General features: G+C 39.8%; 3 protein-coding genes across 4 annotated transcripts; 2 read left to right on the top strand and 1 right to left on the bottom strand.

The window, feature by feature from the left end:
• Nucleotides 1-239: 239 nt before the first annotated feature.
• On the top strand, nt 240-11,996 carry dhx32a (DEAH (Asp-Glu-Ala-His) box polypeptide 32a). Of its 2 annotated transcripts, XM_058407129.1 has the most exons (11): nt 247-1,018; nt 4,186-4,379; nt 4,562-4,934; nt 5,576-5,809; nt 6,315-6,408; nt 6,657-6,806; nt 7,571-7,762; nt 8,087-8,227; nt 8,614-8,804; nt 8,984-9,174; nt 10,086-11,996. In XM_058407129.1, exons 1-11 carry the CDS (start codon nt 752-754, stop codon nt 10,273-10,275), a joined length of 2,217 nt encoding a protein of 738 aa, XP_058263112.1. In that variant the 5' UTR covers nt 247-751; the 3' UTR covers nt 10,276-11,996. The 2 variants fall into 2 exon arrangements, with proteins under 2 accessions (XP_058263113.1, XP_058263112.1); XM_058407130.1 differs by lacking the exon at nt 8,984-9,174 and having other exon boundaries at nt 240-1,018; nt 10,086-10,278.
• bccip (BRCA2 and CDKN1A interacting protein) lies at nt 11,005-13,417 on the bottom strand. Its single transcript, XM_058407131.1, has 7 exons — nt 13,229-13,417; nt 12,995-13,069; nt 12,810-12,890; nt 12,586-12,672; nt 12,305-12,492; nt 11,492-11,657; nt 11,005-11,373 (listed from the first exon to the last, which is right to left on the bottom strand). The coding sequence occupies exons 1-7, from the start codon at nt 13,355-13,357 to the stop codon at nt 11,203-11,205; spliced, it is 897 nt and encodes a 298-aa protein (XP_058263114.1). The 5' UTR covers nt 13,358-13,417; the 3' UTR covers nt 11,005-11,202.
• Nucleotides 13,418-14,585: 1,168 nt separating this feature from the next.
• Nucleotides 14,586-23,258, top strand: wbp2 (WW domain binding protein 2). Its single transcript, XM_058405503.1, has 8 exons — nt 14,586-14,800; nt 17,182-17,290; nt 19,233-19,368; nt 20,310-20,402; nt 20,908-21,057; nt 21,282-21,401; nt 21,881-21,954; nt 22,834-23,258. Exons 1-8 carry the CDS (start codon nt 14,742-14,744, stop codon nt 22,879-22,881), a joined length of 789 nt encoding a protein of 262 aa, XP_058261486.1. The 5' UTR covers nt 14,586-14,741; the 3' UTR covers nt 22,882-23,258.
• The last annotated feature ends 37 nt before the right edge of the window (nt 23,259-23,295 follow it).

The following is a 23,295-nucleotide window of genomic DNA, read 5'->3' as shown; positions in this document are numbered from 1 at the left end:
TTTGAAAATGATTAAATTCCTTAAAAAATTTGTACACATTATGCCTGTGTCTATATTATTACAGTAGTAAATATATATATATATATGCATTACTATTTTATAACTTTATAGAAAATAGGCAAAGCTTGTGTGATTTTTTTCTTCCCCAGGTCATTTGGGGTCAGTCATCCTCAGCTGTCTGATGCTGACCACACCCATTTATATGATGCCATATGAATTATGTTATGTCACGTTAACATAACATAATTTACTGTTAACATTTAACTATATATTTTGTAGTTCTCCATAAATATCCTGGTTTACTGTTTTATTTTATTTTTCTTATACTCTTAAGCACTTTACGCTGCATGCAGTCGCGCAAAAGTGAAGTGCGCATGCTCAGAAACCAGTAGAGCAAGGACAGTAGAAAGGATTAATGATTACATGATGAGCACACACACGCACACACACACGCACAGTGTTGGCTCCTCGGCTCACTAAATCCGTGTAGGGGAACACACAACCCACCACGTGGGTAGGAGGAGAGCAACACACTGAGTCATGAGACGGTCCGAAAATCTATCAACAACAGTCTGATCGCTTATCCATTCCAGTAACAGTCCAAGAAAAAAGTATTTAACAATAACAGCTGAACGACACGTCCGGGGTGTTTCGCGACTGGAAAATGTTTTTTGCATGTTTATTTTTGGACACCCAAACAGACGCCACTATTTTGGCACAGTGAGTTTCTCCAGACGCGCTTGTTTGCGCCATGGCGCACAGCCGCAGCGGCGTCCCTCACGGAGAAAGTGTGGAAATGAATGAAACAAATTCTCTAAAGGGTTTGCATTTCGGTTTTGGAGATGATCTGGAGCTGAACCAGTTTGATGGCCTTCCCTACTCGTCCCGGTATTATAAACTCCTAAAGGAGAGACACCAGCTTCCCATCTGGGAATCGAGACAGGAGTTTATGACAGTTTTAGAAACCAATCAGCTCGTCATCATCTCGGGTACAACAAAAACTGGCAAAAGTACACAGGTACGATGGATTTTAAATTATATTTCACATGTAAAATCTAACATTTTTTATACTGGTGTAGTGCGCTTTTTTTTTTACACTTTTGAGCAAAATTGGTGGAGAAGCTGAAAGGAGCAAGAGTCACATCTATCCACATTCATGCAGCCAATTATATGGCAGCAGAGAAATGCATACAATAATGCAGATACAGGTCAAGAGCTTCATCAGTTGTTTCACATCAATCTTCAAAATTGGGGGAAAATGTGATCTCAGTGACTTCAACCATAGCACGGTTGTTGGTGTGTGATTTGAGGATTTCAGAATCTGCTGATCTCTTCGGTGTTTCCACACACAACAAATATCTTTAATTTACACAGAATAGTGTGAAAAACAAAGAAAGTGTTGAGGGCTGAATCACCTTATTGATAAGACCGAACAAAGGAGAAAGACTGGTTTGAGCTAACAGGAACTCAAATAATTACTCGTTACAACTGTGGTGAGCAGAAATTCATCTCAGAATGCACAACATAGCAGACCTTGAAGTGGATGAGCTACAACAGAAGGGAAACACCACTATCCAATCCTGTCCAATATTCTTATATACTCAAAGGTATATGAGGCTACAGTGGGGATGGGCTGGATAGCTGAAGATTAGAAAAATACCAGGCAACATTTATCCAAACTTCAGCTGTCTAATTTAGTGAGTCTTTGTCCACTGACAGGAGTGGAAGCTGATCTGAACATCAAGGTTGGATAGTTATGTAGGACAGAATTGTGTTTTCAAAATATCTGATTATCTTTGAATCAAAGTGAGTTGTTGTATCATGATAATTATGGGATGCATTGGCTCTGCAGATAGTCTAAAGTCTCTAGTACTCAAGTGATTTGATTTAAAACATACTAGAGCTACATTGGTTGAAATCAGTATGAGCTAGATAAGTCTGCAAGATGGGATTATAATCAGAGTTGGGGTGGAAAGGCCTGTTACATGGATCCAACCTTTGTGGTCAGAGTATTGAAAGAACTTTGACATGACTGACATTCACGGGGTCAAATTTCCACACCGTGCAATTCCCTTAATTCCACATTTGAAACACAAACAAAGCCTTATTTGCCCCATTGTAGTTAGTAAGTGTCTGATTGACCACAGAGCATGACGAGGGCTTGGTATTTTTCTTGCATGTGCATTGTTAGGAAGAGGAAAACTGATAATGGGCCTCTAACTATATAAAGGGGAAACTTTACACTGCACTGCTATTTACTATTTCAAACACACTCATTGACCTGAAGATGTGGGTCAGTCTGAGCTCAAGTTAGATCTGATTTGCCTGAATAAGCACATTCCAGCTGGAAATGCCAGACTCTGGTTCGGATCCTTCATCAGCTGAGGCTTCTTAAGGATTTACTGCTGAAAACAAGTAGGCCAAGCAAAATCAAGTTCTCCACAGATTTGTGACTTATGTGTATAAATAGTGCAGACTGTCTGCAAATACAATATTTCACAATATGTCTGCAAATCTCCTAATGATCTTATCACTGACCTGCATCTTTAACCTAATCCAACTGTTCCAATAGTAGATACAATAGAGCCAATAGAGCTTTTTATTCCTGACCTTTACATGCACTTCAAACCAGTGTTGATGCATTTCATACATTGTATAGTGACAGCACAAGTTCTGTTCAAATTAATCAACAGTTTATTGCTATTAAGTGGTTGATAACGCTATAGTGCCAGTAATATACTATAAATGGCTGTTTATTACAGACCCATGCAGTGCCTGAGCCTACTTTAAGATCTAGTATAGTATTGATGGATGCTGCTGTTGTGTGTGTTACACACTGGGATTTGTAGATTGGTGGTTCTTAAACTTAGCTATAAAGCATAAACTGGGATTCTGGGATCTTATATTTATTGTTAAGTTCCTTGCCTGTTGGATGGATTGCTAGTTTATTGATTTGATTGATAACTTAAAAATGTATAATCCTATGCATAATATTGTAAACTTGGACCTGCAGTTCATTAATAACAAACTCTATGGTTTTTGTCGTGCGTGTTTAAATAAGAAACTTAACAGCTGACTAGTTGAATTGTCTTAATTTATTTTTATTTTTTTATTTTTTTTCTGACAATAGAGTATCGTCAACAATTTCCTTAGTTGAAGTTTTCTCATTGTATGTCATGACCTTCATGTCAAAGACTTGAAGCTATGCTGCTTGTTGATTTAAATAGTAAACCTGAAGCAAAATGTAGAGTAAATAATCAAATCAATGCAAAGTGATATCAACTCCAGAATGCCCTCTCAGTCCCACCAACTATGAAACTATGCTCTTACCCACCATGCACTGGTGCTGACTTTTGACCAGAGTGTCCTTAATCAGCGGATATTGTTGTATGGATTTCCAATAAACATGGTTTAATATCCTGAATAGCCGGGATGACTGTTTACACTAGGATGGATATCCACCATCACTGTGGTCCAGTCAGGCCTGACCATACAAATCAAACCATACAAAGATGCAGTGTCAATAAGAGTGGTCAGAAAAATGAGTGCAAGATTTTGTAAAGTGTACCTTGACCCTGATGAGCACACGTGTCTCAGTTCTCACACAAATGAAGTTGCAATAGTTTCTCTACACACTCCCTTCAGCTCTATGTGCTTATCAACAACTTTCACACAATTTTTGGCCCTATCATCTCTGGACTGAGGTTGGCTGCCCTCATGCGCTCTGTTTAAATGTCAGAATTTTTTTAAATGTTTTAGCAGGTTACTAGTATTGTAGAAAGCTTCTGTAGCTCTTCCTCATTATAATTTTGCCCAGAGCACAGTTTTGCTTCATTAAGCATAAAACATGTCCTGTCATTTCTAGTTGTCTGTTTATTAGCATGGTGACATGCACTAGGCTTACGTCACATAGTATCACATGGTATCAGATGCTGGTACGTAAACAAGCACAATGTCGGACTGATACCTGATACCAGTACACCTGTCTGATCCCCCGGTTAGATTTTAGTCTTGATACATAACATCCTCTCGTAAAGAAGCCCTACATCATAAAATATCTCTGGGGAAAGGGGGAAGATGATGTTTGGTCTGATTTCCTGTAAAAAAAAAACAAAAAAAACAAAACAAATAAAACCTATGGCCCTAAGGTGTATCCGAATGAACAAGTGTATGTGTGGTGGATAGGTTCCCCAGTGGTGTGCAGAGTTCTGTCTGTCAGCGCAGTACCAGCATGGTGTTGTGGTGTGTAGTCAGATCCAGAGACAGCAGGCTGTCGATTTGGCCCTTCATGTAGCTGATGAGATGGATGTCAATATTGGCCATGAGGTGGGCTACAGCATTCCGCTGGAGAACTGCTGCTCCTCTGACACCATTCTCAGGTAAAACATGATTTTTTTCTTACATAATGGCATTTTTTATAAAGAGTCTTCAGTTTAACAATCTAAAACATGAGGTGTTTCAGTACATACAAACAAGCAAGAAGTTCATAGCTAGGATCTGTTTATTCACAAACTACTCTCAACCCAAGTTTAGATCGCTAACATCCTCATGTCTGCTTTAGATACTGCACGGACGACGTGCTGCTGAGGGAGCTGATGTCCGATCCGTTACTAGAGCACTATGGAGTGGTTGTGATTGATCAGGCCCACGAGCGCACCGTGAGCACAGACCTCCTTATGGCTCTGCTCCGGGAAGTTCTCCTGCAGCGCGCAGAGCTTCGGGTGGTGCTGTTGTCCGTCATACCAGCTTCTCAAACACTCCTCTCACACTTCAGCGGCGCAGCTCACCTCCACGTCGAGGCATCACGCTCGCCTCAAGTCCTTCACAGCAGCCGAGGAAGTATGGACAGCTTCTGTGCAGCTCTGAGACTCATCCTGGAGGTGCACAGGACCAAAGAGCCCGGGGACATCGCCGTGTTCCTCGCTTCAGAACAGGTCCTGGTGCTGATCGATTTTTTTTTTCTTTTTTATTTGCTGACAGTCAGCAGCCAGATCATTTTCTCATCTAAATCAGCGCATTAACTGGGAATTAAGCATGACAGGCTCATCAGATAATAGATCATGTTTACTTGTATTATGTGCACTGTAGGGTTGCATAATATTGTCGGGAACAAAGAGCAGAATTATTTTGTTCAGTATTATCATGGTTTTCAGCTAATAGCAGTTTTATTTCAGCTTACAATGTAGATTCATTTTATTTATGTATTTATTTAATATTCAATTGTATATTAATATAGAAAATATAGGACATCAGATTTTTACTTTAATTAATTTTAAGTGCAGGTTTATTCAAACCATTAGATTCAAAATAACTAATAAATGAAATACATCAACCATATATGTGAATGCCCAAGAAAGACAGTTTAGATATATAAATGGAAACATTTATTTTAGCCTGGTAGCTATTGCTAGATACTTTATTGTTTTTAATTGAAGAAGCCAAAATACTGATACAATTACAAATAATTGTCCAGCTCTTGATGGCTTGTCAATTATGTGGTGTATTATAAGAATTTATGTTTAATTGAACAGTGAACATTAATTGATTTCAGGCTGTGTGTGTGTGTGTGTTTTAGGAGGTAGGCTGTGCCTGTAGTCTTCTGGCGAAAGAAGCATCCAGGTTGAGCAGTAATCTCGGAGAGCTGGTACCAGTGGCAGTGTGCCCAGGCCATGCTGGGATCTGTCCTCCAATCCCACAGCACCAAAAGAGAGGCAGGAGGGTCTTTGTGTCCTGCAGTCAATCTGAAGACATGTTTTGGTCAGTGGACACGGTCAATTTTGTGATTGACACTGGAGTCGAGAAGAGATTTGTAAGTGATGAAAGAGAACACATTGCTTACTGTTTTGTATTTATTAAAATTGCAGTAGGAAAAAAAAATCAGATTCTAATTTTAATATGATTAGAAAAGGTTACTGGTAAAATGGCTAGTCATGGCAAGCAAGTTTAAAAATCTCCTGCTTTAGCTTTAACCTCCTGAGCTTACATTTTAGATTTCTCCTACCTATTTGGGGTTAGGAGGAACCAATAAAAATATAATAACCAGATATTATGTTTGAACATGAAGCCACTTATTTTTGTGTACAACAGGTTCCAGATACAAAGAAGTAACTGGAGTAGTTAATTAAGTATTAAGTATTATGGTACACAAAACCAAAAATGTGATGTCCTCATATGAGGACGCCAGGTCTTGGGAGGTTAATGACATTTACACCATGATTCAGTATTAAAGTACTGCTGATAATCTAAATGTGATGCAGTGTATCTGCTTGTTGCTAATGTCAATTGGACATCATGTCACTTGGGTATTTTTGCAGGTGTATAACCCGCGGTTGCGAGCCAGCTCGGAGGTGATCAGACCCATCAGTAGATGTCGGGCAGAGATCCGTAAACAGCTGGCTGGATCAGCAGGTGAGCAGGCGGTTTGTCAACCTGAGTTAATTTGATGAAGTCTCTTAAGTGCTATTAAGAGCATCGGGCCTTACTCAGGAATAATTCCAGTTTATAACCAGTTACACCACAGCAGTAAATACAAAAACAATTTATACTCATGTATCATTATGCCTACACTTTGAATGGTCCTATATCCTACTTAGTACAAGTTTAGTGATTTCTGTCTATTAATATTGATAATTATGTAATTATTTATGCATGGACAGGGAAGTGTTTCTGCCTGTACCCTGAGGAGAAGGAGCTCTGTGCTGAGATTCCTGCTCAGATCCTAGAAGCGAACATCACCCCGGCTGTGCTCTTCCTCAAGAGGATGGAGGTGGCTGGAATCGGACGCTGCAACTTCATTAGCAGGCCGGGTCAGACGTGAAGACCGCACGTTTCTTATGCACCCGTGTTAATAATATTACATTACCTACAATATTTAAACATAAAATGAATACATGAGAACATGAAAGAGAGCATTTTTCTAGAGAAGAACAGATCACCGAGCTTGTGTGTGTGTTTTTTCAGCACTGATATGTCATGGTGCTGGTGTTTAGCGATGCGTGTTCGCTGATGTGACGGCGCTAATCAGTTCATTGTTCTGTAGCGTGAGCTCGGCTTATGTGAGAAAACAGCCGGGATTCGGCGAGCTCTGACCCAGATGGAGTGCTGAGCTCACTATTACTGGTGCACACAATAAATAGGAAGGAAGGGTTCAAGCACCAGGACACGGGATTATGGCCATCAGGTTTCTAAAGCCAGATTGATGGAATGGGTTCTGTCATTTTTACAGAAAGATCACACCTTAGTAACAATGTTTTAATGAATATGTGTAAAGCATTGATTTTATTTGTTTAGTAAATCTCAAGTTAGACTTTACAAGGTTTATGCACATTGCCAAAGCTTTTATTCAAATAAATATGGGTATATATCTGTACAAAAACAGACAAACTTAATTTCATTATTAGTTGTGATAATATGCAGTAAACACTATTTTTGTAGATCGAAGGCTACTCAAAGTCTAATTGTATCGTATCATTATCGTAAAAGATTCAATAGTATCATCAAATATCAAATTATTGCTTATGACCTGATGCAACTTAGTATAAATCGACGTTTCTCCTGCTGTTTCCCTCAGATCCTGAAGGTTTGATGCAAGCTTTAGAAGAGCTGGATTATCTTGCCGCTTTGGACGATGATGGAAACCTTTCCGAGATCGGGATCATAATGTCCGAGTTCCCCTTAGACCCTCAGATGGCTAAAGCTCTGTTAGCGTCATGCGAGTTCGAGTGTACCAGTGAGGTGCTAACGATTGCAGCCATGTTAACAGGTACAAAAAAATGAAACTCTATGACCAGGTATGATGAAGTCTAGATACATTTCCCTGAATGGGGATTAAGATTAGAAGATTAGTCTAAAAACCGCTGCCAGTGGGACCTGGTCCATGTTCAGGCAGATTCGGGACGTTGTTGTGGGAGTTGTTTGGTAGCATAAATCTGTTCATGGTGTAAATCTTCAATATTCAGGCAATTCTATCTTAAACCTATTAACTTTTGATGTATTTTTATCATATTACATAAGATCAGGATATTTATTTCAGTTTTATATCAGTACTGATCACACAATGCATCCTGTTGTCCATTCCTTCCTCCAGCTCCAAGCTGCTTCCTAGAGCCCCCTGTTGGCATGGAAACAGAAGCGATGCTGTGTCACATGAAGTTGTATCATCCAGACGGAGACCACTTCACGCTGATCAACATCTACAACACTTATAAATGTAGCCAGAGAGAGCCATGTGAGTGGAAATTCAATAATTTTAATTACAGCTTGAACAAGGGTTGGAGCACTGTGGGTAATGTTGAAGCTTTACAGCTCCAGGGTCCACACTAAAGTCCTGATCTTAGTTTATTGTTAGTGTGGAGTTTCATGTGTTTAAGGTTGGGTTTGCTCAGGGTTCGCTCTGGGTCCCTCATGCTGGTAGGTGTGACTGTCTACAGTAAACTTTAGACCTTAGGTGTGCGTATGTGTGTGAAAACCTTTAACATTTGGTTCTGTCATGTTCTGTAACTGCTGGACTACAAGATATAATGAACTTTATATACTTTAGATTGCTTTTTCAATACAGATTTGTCTTTAACACACACTAAAAATGTACATGATTGCTATGTTTTGCTGTGCCAGATTTCACACAGGAGAAGTGGTGTCAGGATTACTTTCTGTGCAGCGCGGCTCTGCAGACTGCAGACGCCATAAGGGCCGAGCTGACTGACATTCTGAAGAGGCTGGAGCTCCCGATCTCTGAGCCAGCCTTCGGCACCAAAACCAACACATTCAATGTCAAGCGAGCGCTGCTGGCAGGGTTCTTTATGCAGGTAGATTTATTCTTCCAGAGAACGTAGAGCACATCTGTTTATACATGCCCATCATGGCAGTTTATTAAACCAAGATTTAAAGTGAAATCTGACTTTAATACCTAATAGTGCCAACAATTCAATATCAAGAAGGATATAGACGTACATTTCTGCCACACTGTATCCTCTGTGTTGGTCAGATCGCTCGTGATGTGGACGGCTCTGGAAACTATTTCATGCTGACCAATAAGCACGTGGCGCAGCTTCACCGTCTTTCAGCTTATGGGGCCAAAGCGCACAAACTTGGCCTGCCTGAGTGGGTGCTGTTTCACGAGTTCACGCTCAACAGCAGCAACTGCATCCGTACCATCACACAAATCTCACCCAAGTTGTATGTGGTCCTTTTGGTTCTTTTTCTTTTCCTAATGAGATGAAAATTTGGGGTCTTGCCAGTAACTTGAACCATTTTAATCTGTTCAGTTAGATCATTTGTTCAGATTTTTACCCACCGATCAAAATAAATACACCGATCAGCCATAACATTATGAGCAGTGACAGGTGCAGTGAATAACACTGATGATCTCCTCATCATGGCACCTGTTAGTGGGTGGGATATATTAGGCAACAAGTGAACATTTTGTCCTCAAAGTTGATGTGTTAGAAGCAGGAAAAATGGACAAGTGTAAGGATTTGAGCGAGTTTGAGAAGGACCAAATTGTGATGGCTAGACCACTGGATCAGAGCATCTCCAAAACTGCAGCGCATGTGGGGTGTTCCCGGTCTGCAGTGGTCAGTATCTATCAAAAGTATCCTTTAAGTTCTGTAAGTCTTTTAATGTATATTCCCATGGAGGCCCTACCTCGCAACTTACAGGACTTAAAGGATCTGCTGCTAACATCTTGGTGTCAGATACCACAGCACACCTTCAGGGATCTAGTGGAATCCATGCCTTGATGGGTCAGGGCTGTTTTGGCAGCAAAAGGGGGACCAACACAATATTAGGCAGGTGGTCATAATGTTATGCCTGATCGGTACTTTAGCAATTAAACTAAAAAGGCAAATGATTCAATGAATCAAATCTTGTTCATTACTGAAAAGATTCAAGACTCCTGAGCATCAAAGTCTGGCATACATGCAAATTACAAATACAACCTTTTTTCCCTGATATTAAAATAACATCCACAAATAAACATATAAATCTCAAAAAACATTTTGTTTTTGATAATTCTGAATTCTCTCAGCAGCCACTGAACAAAAGAAACAATTCATGGCAGTGATTCAGTCTTGATTGTTTGTTTTTAGGTTCATCGAAATGGCACCGCAGTATTTCTTCTACAACCTGCCCCCTAGTGAGTGTAAGGAGCTCCTGCAGCATATTTTGGATACCGAGGTGGCCGGGAGTAAAAAGAGCAGACAGAAAATCCATCCTGTTATTACAGACGCAGCAAAAGGAGAGGAGACCCAGTCTTATGATAGATGTGTGATACAGTAATGTTAATTACAGCATAACACAAGGCTGTAGTCTGAACTCTCAGACTTGGGACAGACGTGCCTCACAGTGTGAAGTCTTTGTACTACTCATAACAAAAACAATATCCTGGAGTACAATGCTGAGAGAAAGATGATTTGATTCAAATGAAACTCAGACAGTTGTAATATAAAATATTTCATACGGACAGACTAAGAAAGCGTCCCTGAGGAATGTATTTTTGTTCATTTCAAGTATGAAACACAGATTTCAGACCAATAAACTTGGTGTGTCTGGTGTACGTAGCGAACTGTTTAGTTATTAAAGGTCCAGTCAGGTATTTTGGTTTGAGGTTAGCTGAAACTTATTTACTGATTATTGCATTAAACCTGATCTGGATTTACGTGCACAGTGTTGTACAAAGCAGCCGTGCCTCCTTTGTATCTGTCTCCATCTATCCATCTACTCTATGGCAATCTCAATCTATCTGTATCAATCCTAAATCATTTTTCTATTTCTACCTTTATCTGTCCATATCTATCTATCTCTTTAGATTTGTCTGATCTATCATATCGATCCATCCATCTACCCAGTCTGTATCTGTGTCTGTCGATCTATCACTGTTTTTTCTTTTCTGTCTACTTCTGTCTGCACACCTCTAGATGTGTGGCCCAAACTTGAAGCCCAACAGCAGCTTTGAAGAACAGACCAATCATATGTTGTCAAACAATCAATTCCAAGCAACTCGGAAAATCTTGGTAAAACGTGTTTAATTGAAGGCGTTCAGAAGACTTTGAGGTCCTGATGGATATTCTATCAACAGCGAGAGCGCTCGTATGTGCCGAGCCTGGCTGCGTCCACACAGTAGTCCATCACTGTCTCTAACAAGGGTGTGTTATAAAGGGATGAAAGACTAGGACACGTAAGGCTGAAGAGGAAGAGTGGTTGTGTTCAGATTGTGAGATAGTCCCTTAGCTTGTCCATAATTACTGGCATTCTCTCCATGGGGATCAGACACACTGTCCGGAAGGGTTTCATAGGTACGTCATCAAATGACCATCGTCCTGAGTGACACGAATCAGCTTCCTCCTGGACGGAGTAGTGAAACTTCACCACCGCTTGCTATGAGTGACAAACAACAAGCCAGTAGAGCCACAAAAAGAATGATGTACTGATATAATACGTTTTCTGTGTTGAAAAATATGATAAAAGTGAAGTATTGGATATTATCTTTCTGTACCTCGTAAAAGAACTCCTCCTCTGCGTTAACGAACATGGGCATGTCTTTGGCCTGCCCTCGTGCTGGGACGCTCTTCTTGGCTTCTTGGCATGTTTTGCTGATCATCAGACAGTAGTGACATTTCCCACTGGGTTTATTGGTCCTCTGTGCTTCAGACATCTCCTCACTGTCCAAACAGTTAAACATATACAATATATTTTACATTAAATTATCTATATACATCATATACTGTTCCACTGTACTGTTAAATTGAGAAATCAACTGTAATTTTACACTTAGCTCAAATTTAGATGATCAGCCATGAAATTAGACTAGAATTACAAGGCTAACATTATATCATAATAGCCTACTAACCCCAGGTAGCTCTCTCTCTCTCTCACTCCACACATACATACATACATACACACACACACACACACACACACACACACACACACACACACACACACATATATATATATATATATATATATCTGAAATGTTTGTGTGTGTATGTGTATATATACATACATTTCAGCTATTAAAAAATTAACAGTATGTGTGAAATGCAAGAAATCTTTTGGTATCCATTTCATTTAACATATTGAACATTTATCCACGTTATTTAACTGGCAACAAATATAGGTCAAAATAAAGAATCAAAACGATGATGTGTCTTGATGAAGACAATTTTTCTTTCCTCAAAACAATCCATTAAGCTGCTTTTATGAAACTGATCTAAAGCATCAGCTTTCAGCTAATGGATTGGTTTCCACTATCTTAAGAAAAGGAGCAGCAAGTAATATTGGCCACATGAACACTCAGAATACACACAGCAGTTGTGTGTAGAGGGGTAGGGCGATCTGTGGGGGGACGTTGATAAATCGCTCACTGAGCAGCAGGCCAACGTTCTTAGACGTGTCCTCCATAACCTGCTGAAACTGCTCCTGCGCAGCGGCCGAGCACACCTTCTCACACTGGCCCAAAACCAGTTCCTTAATCTGCTCCACACACTCCATACCCTGTTCAACACAAAACATGTATTAATAATAAGAAATTGGTTTAATAGAAAATGAAGAAGTGTTTCGAATGTACTTGACATGCTGGTATTCTACCTTTCGGTCAGTCAGATTTATGATACTGATAAACCCAAACACTTCGTCTGGGTCCTCATTATCGCTGTCATCCGGCACCTCAGCTTGCTGTAAACAGACACACAAATGCAGCATGAACTCATATATATTTCATACTAGGACAACACTGCTACTTCTACCAACACTAAAGCAAAGCAATTCTTCCAAATAAATGCATATAAAATAAATATGAGTGAATATCTCACCCTGATGACGCTGCCTATGTGATTTTGCTGGATGATGACGTCAGTGAGCTCCGAGGTGTTCACGTGCGACTTCAGGAAAAGCTGGAGAAATAAATGTTATCGTTAAATGATCCATTTTGGAAAAATATATCTTGTTTGTACATGTATTTCATTATAACTTTATAAATGAGCAATGCATATGTTACCTGCTGAAGCAGTTTCTTAATGCCGTTGAAATCGTTGCCCGAGATCGCGTGCGCCTCAAAATCCACCTCAACTTCCTAAAAACAAACATTTGTTGAAGCATCTAACAAACAGATAGTTTTGTTTAAAGATCTAAACAAAATAAACAGCAACCAGGTTGTTTATTAGCAGCGTTAACGTTAGCTAGCAAGACACGGCTACAGCTCAATACTGGACCGAGTATATTATGGATAAACCTCGTTTATTTCTCCGTCTGAATTGTCACTCTCCTCTCCGGAATCCTCTAATCCTTCATCCGAACTGTCATCGCTGTCTTCAGGATTTTCTCCGCTTCCGATCGCTCTTCTTTTCGCAGAGGAGGCCATGCTGCAAGACAACACACGCTGGGGAGAGTGGGTGAAAGTTACACACGTTGATTTATGTACACGGTAAACTGGCCTTCGTCGGCCACCATTCCGGCTCTAAGTCTTATGAATTTTCTATTGGACCTAACCGCTGAGTTAGAGCCAATATGGCGGGCGTTTCCCTTCAACTACGTTCCTGCCTATGGAAATGGAGGAACCCGTTTTAGGGAGGAAGTCGTGTGACGAATATGAAATACAAAATAAAAGTGCGCATACCATGGTCTTAATTTCACATTTTAGAATGCATATTTGTTTTTAAAGAATTGAAAATAAAGCAGGGCCTCTAAAACAAACAGAAAAGGTTTTTTTGTTGCTTTTTTTTAAATAAAAAATTACACAAATGGCAGCTTTGCGTTGGGTGTGTTAAACGGGGTTAATTACACTATGTAACAAATTTTTTACTTTCTTCTTGTTTCTGGGAAATAAGTGTTATTTCCCCATTCTTTGTAACCAAAATTAAAGAGAAAAAAACCCCATCTTAGCCACGGTTAGTTTTGGGCAGTTCTTCTTTTTTTTTTTTTTTTTTTTTTTTTTTTTTAGTAAAATGGGCTAATTTTGAGGTTTTCATTGTCTTAAAAGCCCAAACCCAAACTTCAAGGGTCTTAATGGCTATTTTTATTTTAATTTATTTTATCATTTTCCATCAAGGGTAATTGGAAAATGTCATTCACTACCCAGGAACAAAAATCGTGTTACATAGTGTTCGATTAATTCGATGACAATATACAAATCATTCACTAGCAGAATTAGGAGTCATTTGTATTTAATTGCTGTACTGTAATGTGTATTCGTATTTCAATCAATAAAAATCAATATTAAAATGTTAAAAAGAAAAACCATCTAAAACGCATGTAACAGAGGAACTGAATAACATTAAGTACATTTAATAGACCTGCTTTTTAAAACATTTTCAGCACATTAAGTCCTAGAACAGATAACACTATACATTACATAAAACTTTTAAAACCCTACGTGTATAATAATGTAATTTGAAACATCTTGGGGGTTTTTTTCTCATTGACTTCACAATTAGTCGTTTTTTATTGTTGAAATGATTTTACGTATATTTAATTTATTTATTAGCATTAAAGAATGAACAAAAAATATATATATATATTTATGAGTTCATTTTAACAAAGCAACAGTGAATGGGGAAATTTCCGGATTCTTCCTGACGTCACCATGACGACGCACATTGGGCGCTACGTCATCCGGAAGTGCAGGTGCACCGTTACAAAACATTTTCAACTCCGGATTATTTGTCCGAGTTTCTGGTCGTGTTTGAAGGGATCTCCGTCTGAACATCTGCCGTGGATGTAAGAGGGAAGAGCTGGAGATAAAAAAAATGGCTTTAAACCAGAATCACTCGGAGGCAGGGGGAGTTATCATCAACAACAGTGAGAGGTAAATAACACGCGCTGTTGGCCATCTGTAAAGGGGAGAATAACGGAACCATTTATTTGACGTAACAAGATATCTCAAACAGTTCCCATGGAAACCATTTGGTCAGATTGACTGCATTGTGTTTTGGTATAGTCGTGGCGGCTGTGTACGATTATCTCTTATAAAATCTCATAGTGCAACACACAGTTAGCAGCACACAGGCGTTGGTCAGAAATAGGGCCAAAGTCCAATAAAGCTCCGAGAACCATTGATTGAAATTATTTATTTGAATACACAGAGAGCTCCAGGTACCAGATAAGACTGGATGCTTTTCTCACGCGATCCCTAAAGCTTCTTAACCCCTTTAAGCACCATGGACAGGGCTACTATTTCAAATGACTTCATCACCTCATAGTAGAGCAGTATGGATCTGTGGGTTGCATCTGATTTAGACACAACGAATTATTAGATAAAATGTTACTATACACTATATTGCCAAAAGTTTTGGGACACCCCTCCAAATCATTGAATTCAGGTGCTGTTTTTCAGGGGTTGGGCTCGGCCCCTTAGTTCCAGTGAAAGGAACTCTTAATGCTTCAGCAAGCCAAGGCTTTTTTGGACAATTTAATGCTCCCAACTTTGTGGGAACAGTTTGGGGATGACCCCTTCCTGTTTCAACATGACTGCACACCAGTGCACAAAGCGAGGTCCATAAAGACACGGATGAGCGAGTTTGATGTGGGGTGAACTTCACAGAGTCCTGACCTCAACCTGATAGAACACCTTTGGGATGAATTAGAGCAGAGATTGTGAACCACGTCTTCTCGTCCAACATCAGTGCCTGACCTCACAAATGCGCTTCTAGTGGAATGGTCAAAATTCTCATAAACACACAAAACCTTGTGGAAAGTCTTCCCAGAAGAGTTGAAGCTGTTATAGCGGCAAAGGGCGGGACAACTCCATATTACATTCATGTGCATGTAAAGGCAGACGTCCCAGTTTTGGAATAGCTCACAGTCTCCGCTTTAATTCATCCCAAAAGTGTTCTACTGGGTTGAGGTCAGGACTCTGTGAAGTTTCTCCACACCAAACTCACTCATCCATGTCTTTATGGACCTTGCTTTGTGCACTGGTGTGCAGTCATGTTGGAACAGGAAGGGGTCATCCCCAAACTGTTCACACAAAGTTGGGAGCATGAAATTATCCAAAATGTTTTGGTATGTTAAAGCATTAAGAGTTCCTTTCACTGGAACTAAGGGGCCAAGCCCAACCCTTGAAAAACAACACCTGAATTCAATGATTTGGAGGAGCGTCCTAAAACTTTTGGCAATATAGTGTATGTTCAGCTTGGTTAGTTGTGTGAGGGGTTGACAGTTCAATAGTGCCAAACAGCTCAAAATTCTACCTTTCAACAAGGGATGGATTAGGGAATCCTGAAGCTTTTGGGTAGCAACCTGTACAGGTCCACCTCCCCACCTGCTACTCATGGACCAGTACATGGACCCCTTACCTCCTCACTGCACTAAACATAAACCAGCACTGAAAGTCCATCTTTTTTGGCCGATGATGAGTTTTGACCTATTTTAGTATAGCGTTTTTTTTTTGTTTGTTTGTTTTTTTTATCACGCACCCATTTGGGAAAATGGAAGTTTTTAAAGCAGTTAACACCCTCAGTATGGGTGTGTAGTTATCAGTGGGTTTTTTTAGCTTATAGAACTCCAGTTAAAAACCTGACCATTGAACGTATTGGTTAAATTTCAGACCTACACAGCAATACCACTTCTGAATGTATTTCAGATTCTGGGACTTTCCATTGTGTTGGATCTATTGTGTACGTTTGTGTGTGACAGTGTTGTGTAATGGCCTATTCATTCATAGGGTGGCCAGGCCCAGTGGGAACATAACTAGTAAGCTTGGTCAGTAATCTCTCCCTGCTCAAACACTTTCATTTCAACTAAATATTCCACGTTCCCAATATGTTGAAACTTTATCATGTGTATAGATAATTCACCAAAACACACTGGTGCTCCAAACAGAAATTATATTTTACACCAATATGTACACTGTCATTTTAATGAATGCTCTAAACCTAGTTCATTTTTAAACAAACTCATTTTTAAACAAGATTTACAAATCTAAATCATACAATATTAAATATTCAGTCAAAAAACAATCAACAGATACAAAAAAATAGAAATACTGAATAGTAATAATTGAATGTCAAGTAATGAGGAGTGTTTATATTCATTCATTCATTCATTCATTCATTCATTCATTCATTCATTCTGTATTGTTTTGGCATCGGGTATAACAGTGATACAGTTTTTGGTATCTAAATCAAAGTTCTACCATTAGGAGAACACTGAAAGAAGCAAATCTGTTCTCATTTCTTGTCTCTTTAGTGTTTTGATGTCCTATGAGAATGTCGAGCTGACGTTCAGCGATGCAGACAGCTTGCCAGACCTGTTTAGAAAGAGCAGGAAAGGGAGTATCTATCTCACACCCTACAGGGTAGGTATGATGAAAATCCTTTAGAGCTGACATTTCTGATCCATGTTCTGCCAGAAACAAATCATGTCGCTGAAACCAAGCAAACTCTTGTACCAGTAGGTGTAGGAGATCATTCACAAAATCTGAAAAGTTGCACTATTGTACTTGATGTCATGAGCAGGACATGAAATTTCATGGTTTACTGAGTGCTTTTCTCCACCTTATTGTTGTGAGTTTGGATCAACTTAACTGTACAACTGCATATACACTATATTGCCAAAAGTATTCGCTCACCCATCCAAATAATCAGAATCAGGTGTTCCAATCACTTCCATGGCCACAGGTGTATAAAATCAAGCACCTAGGCATGCAGACTGTTTTTACAAACATTTGTGAAAGAATGGGTCGCTCTCAGGAGCTCAGTGAATTCCAGCGTGGAACTGTGATAGGATGCCACCTATGCAACAAATCCAGTCGTGAAATTTCCTCGCTCCTAAATATTCCATAGTCAACTGTCAGCTGTATTATAAGAACGTGGAAGTGTTTGGGAACGACAGCAACTCAGCCACGAAGTGGTAGGCCACGTAAACTGACGGAGCGGGGTCAGCGGATGCTGAGGCGCATAGTGCGAAGAGGTCGCCAACTTTCTGCAGAGTCAATCGCTACAGACCTCCAAACTTCATGTGGCCTTCAGATTAGCTCAAGAACAGTAGCAGAGAGCTTCATGGAATGGGTTTCCATGGCCGAGCAGCTGCATCCAAGCCATACATAACCAAGTGCAATGCAAAGCGTCGGATGCAGTGGTGTAAAGCACGCCGCCACTGGACTCTAGAGCAGTGGAGACGCGTTCTCTGGAGTGACGAATCGCGCTTCTCCATCTGGCAATCTGATGGACGAGTCTGGGTTTGGCGGTTGCCAGGAGAACGGTACTTGTCTGACTGCAATGTGCCAAGTGTAAAGTTTGGTGGAGGGGGGATTATGGTGTGGGGTTGTTTTTCAGGAGCTGGGCTTGGCCCCTTAGTTCCAGTGAAAGGAACTCTGAATGCTTCAGCATACCAAGACATTTTGGACAATTCCATGCTCCCAACTTTGTGGGAACAGTTTGGAGCTGGCCCCTTCCTCTTCCAACATGACTGTGCACCAGTGCACAAAGCAAGGTCCATAAAGACATGGATGACAGAGTCTGGTGTGGATGAACTTGACTGGCCTGCACAGAGTCCTGACCTCAACCCGATAGAACACCTTTGGGATGAGTTAGAGCGGAGACTGAGAGCCAGGCCTTCTCGTCCAACATCAGTGTGTGACCTCACAAATGAGCTTCTGGAAGAATGGTCAAAAATTCCCATAAACACACTCCTAAACCTTGTGGACAGCCTTCCCAGAAGAGTTGAAGCTGTTATAGCTGCAAAGGGTGGACCGACGTCATATTGAACCCTATGGATTAGGAATGGGATGTCACTTAAGTTCATATGCGAGTCAAGGCAGGTGAGCGAATACTTTTGGCAATATAGTGTATGTTCTGACTGGATGGATGATTTACTATGATTCGATGTTTGAATGTTCTTTCTGACTCCTTTATACAGTATTGCAACCACACGCAGTCAACTACTTACATTTTCTGAGTGTATTTTTTTAAATAATGCTGTCTGTACTTCTTGGAAGCCTGAATCAGACGAGTATAGATCAGAGCATCTTAATTTTGGCTCTGCAGCAATCCTAATTCTGGCTCTGAAATTCAAGTAGGGAGAGAGTAGTTTAGAACACCCTGACAAAAATACCTATATGGAATAGTGTCATATACTGTTATTAACCAACATTCTTATTTTGTGCTTTAAATTAAAGGAGAGAGGAGTTTCTTATGACTGCAGATTTAAAATGAAAAGCCTGAAAAAGCCCTGATGCAGCAGTTTTTTGCTGCTTGTACTTATTGGGTCATTGTTGTTGTTATTTTTTTTTAAATCAGGTGATCTTTGTGACAAAGGGGAAAGAGGCTTTGCAGTCATTTATGATGCCGTTCTACCTGATTAAGGGCTGTGAGGTGAAACAACCTGTGCTCGGAGCCAACTACATCAAGGGTACCGTCAGTGCTGAACCAGGAGGTAACATCTTCAGTCTGTTTCTGAACTAGCAAAAACAGCATGAAGAATTTGTCATCCTGTAACTGGCATGATACTAAGCTTGCGTGCACTTCAGTAGAACACTAACACCAAATTCTTATACATTTTAAATGTTGTTAGATGTTTTAGAGTTCTGTATTTCTGGGTAGAGTTCTGAGGGTTTGGGAAAGAGGAGAAACAGACACACACACATATATACACACACACACACACACACACACACTTTTATCCCTGCTGCAGCTCACTGCAACAGATAACAGTCATTAGTGGCATTTGGCACAGGTGTGTCCTTTAGCTCTGCTCTCCATTCACAAACCAGCACTTCTTACTTCCACACTCTATTTTAAATAACTAAAGGAACCATCAGACATAAGTTAGGGAGAGATTAAACCATGTCATCTTCCCAAATCCTTCAAATTGGTAGTCCTTACAGAGGAGGTCATTCATACCATTCACAATATCATTGTACAGTAGCTGACCTGTGTGTGACTCACACTACACTACTACAACCATTAACATCATTATATTCTAGACTCTTAAGGTACTTCATATCTATTATCTACACATATGCCAGTTTGCACATGTGTACTGTGATGTACTAAAGTAAATATGGTTAAATCCACAATTGTGTTTTATATCTGCACTACTATGTACGTATTGTATTCTATATTTAAGGTTTTCTTCTTTCTTTTTTTTGTGAATATATATATATATATATATTTGTAAGTATCTGACAGCTGCTATAACAAGAAATTCCCTCATGGGATCAAGTAATAAAGTATATCTATCTCTCTATCTATCTTAACCATGAGTCGGAAAGGAAATATAAAAGCAACACTGAAATTAATAATGAATTCAAAATCTGTCAGCGAATTTGCATGTTGTTCTCAAACCAAATTAAAATGTCTCAAATCTATTTCTAGGTGGTTGGGAGGGTTCTGCAACCTTCAAGCTGATCTTTGTCTCTGGTGGAGCTATTGAGTTTGGACAGTACATGCTGCAGGTGGCTGCTCAGGGTAAATACACCTACTGTTCCCAGTTTACACAGGTCTATTGTTTTCTATTAATGCACTTCAAGACACAAATCCAGTCACAAGTACAATATAGTATGTTTTTCAGATGCGGTTGCAGTCCAAAAACATTGTTTTACTTAAGAAAAAAACTCAGTAGACAGCAAATAAAGGCTTAGAGATGCCTGTATTTAATAATTATACAAAACACCACAACAGCATGAATGCTCCACCTCCATCCCCTGGTATAATGTAAACATGTATATACAGTACAGTGACATTTTATTTTATTTATTGCAAAGCTGTGTCAGAGGTCAGGGTCAGCCACTCGGCAGTACTGGGAACCACTGCTGAAGGTTCATGGTCTGCTTTTGCATATTATATTATATGATACCTGTTGTGTGTTTAATCTACTTTATTTATGCTTTCACAGAGGTGTGTGTTCAATTCTCCTGAAATGACAATAATATTTTTTCTTTTAACAATAATATAATCTCATTTCTCCTTAAAGCCTCCAGAGGGCAGCCTGTTACCCCCAATCTTGGGTGTCCATACATGGCTAATGGTGCGTATGCCTACCCACCTCCACCTCCAGCTAACGGCATCTACTCCACTGGACCACCTCCTCCTGGCTATTCGTACCCTGCTCCTCCACCTCCAGGTAATACAATATGTGAATGACTTGTATAACATTATGCAGGTCTCTCAGGTTTGGCCATGTCAGATAGTCAGTTACATGAGCCACTGTTCTAATAGTTAAGTTTGATAGTCATAGGTCTGAACAGATAGTCTGTAGGTCTGAAAATCTGAACTTCCAAATGCAAATTCCTTTGTATGATGAAGTGGATGATTACTGGTCTGTTTTCCTGAATGTTTTGTTTCCAGGTGCATTTTATCCCAGTCCTCCAGGTTTTGATGGTGCTGCAGCCTACGTTCCCCCTCCACCTTACTCCGCTTCACTGGCCCAAGCCCCTCTAGACCCTGACCTACCACGTACACCTGCAGGTCTGGACCACAGCCACAGCACATCAGTAATCTTACAGCCAGAATAATAATCAGTTTCCTGATAAACTTGAATTACATGGGTAGGATGGAGATGACTCTAGATGAGCGTTCACAGCGTGAGCAGAGAATAAAACATATTAGCAACATCAAGGTGTTCAGAGTGTATCATATCTATATCATATCTAGATCTCCCAGATGCCACAAGAAATCCTGTAAGAGGCTCAACATGTATATAATGAATGATTCGTTTTTTTCTTCTTTTTCTTTTTATTCAAGTCATGTTATTATTAGTGTTTTACAAATTAAGAAATTTGAATACTTGAACACTGGGCAAATTAATAATATGATTGGCTTTTTGGGTTTTTCTTAGCTATTCAGCTGTGTAGCAAAATAATACAGTGTAATAGATGTAAATTGAATGCATTTTATATTACGCTCTCTCTCTCTCTCTTTCTCCTCTCTCTCTCGCTCTCTCTCAGCGGAGGCTAAAGCAGCTGAGGCAGCAGCCAGTGCATCTGCTCCTCCTGCTCCTTCTCATGTTTACCTGCCAGATGTAAGTTTATCTCTGATGTCAACACCATTCAGACATATCTATTTAACTTGTCTCCTACAAAACCTACTACCTGAAACACGTGCAAAAGTATTCACCCTCTCAAGCCTTTTCCACACTTTGCAGTGTTTGTAGAAATTAGAGTTTAAATGGATTTAATTAAAACATTTACCATTTGATTTACAGCCTGTCTAATGTTTGAAAGAGCAAAATATATTTATTAAGGTTAAGTAAACAAACAAACAAACAAAAAAAAAAACCGAAATGTCTGGCCACATAAGTATTCACTCCCCTATACTTGGTCGAACCTCCTTTATCTAGGATATATCTATCAGTACTCTATCTGTGTCTCCATCCATTTTTTTCAGTCTCATGATGCAGATTCTCAATAGACTGAGGTCTTAAGTTTTACTGAAACCTTTTAACACATTGAGTTTCTCGGTTTTGAGTCACTCCAGTGTTGCTTTGGCAGTATTTTTAAGATAGCTGTCTTAAGGTAAACCTCCACCCTCAACTCAGGTCTCTTGCAGACTGGATCAGGTTTTCTTTTAGGCCATCGATCCTGACCAGTTTCTCAGACCCTGCTGCTGAAAACATTCCTACAGCATGACATTACCACCACCAAGCTTTAGTGTGGGCATTTTGTTCTCAGGGTAATAAATAGTGTTGGGTTTCCACCTATCTGACCAGTCATCCCTATCCACAAACACCAAATGGAATTTCTTTCGCTTTTGATTTCAGTAATTATTAATGCTGCGTTCTATTCAATTTCAATCTTCAGTATAAAACAAACTTGTGTCCCTCACAAGATGGCAATATAGCAACACTATCTTCACACAACTTATTTATTCATATTTGTTTGGTCGTCTGTCTTTTTAATAGGACAAGCCACCACCTTACTCACCACCTGAAGACAAGAAGAACCAGTAAATTTAACCAGCAATCCCAAAGCCAGCCCTGAAACTCCTCACTCAATGGTCTGTCTCTCTCTCTCTCTCTCTCTCTGACACACACCTACACACCTTCTGAGCAGCATTTCATTTAATTAACTCTAATACCAGGAGTCTATTCCAATGAGCAGTAAAAATAAAAAGTCATGTGAGTGAGAAGAAATGAAATTTGCAGGGATTATCAGGAGTCACGACAGAGAATTCCTTATATTATATTTTGCATATGTCAAGCGCTGACTGGACTCGATTTGTGAGTTTATTTTTTGTGGAGCTGGCCCTAGTTGACCACGTTTCATAGGATACAGGACCAGCACGTTTTGGATGGACTGTTCGATGAGGAACACTAATCACTGCTGTGTATTAATACTTTACATCCTTCTCTGTATGTTGAATG

Source organism: Hemibagrus wyckioides, linkage group LG13 (assembly GCF_019097595.1).
Source record: "Hemibagrus wyckioides isolate EC202008001 linkage group LG13, SWU_Hwy_1.0, whole genome shotgun sequence".
Taxonomy (NCBI): Eukaryota; Metazoa; Chordata; class Actinopteri; order Siluriformes; family Bagridae; genus Hemibagrus; species Hemibagrus wyckioides.
This window is presented reverse-complemented; position numbering and strand designations above follow the sequence as displayed.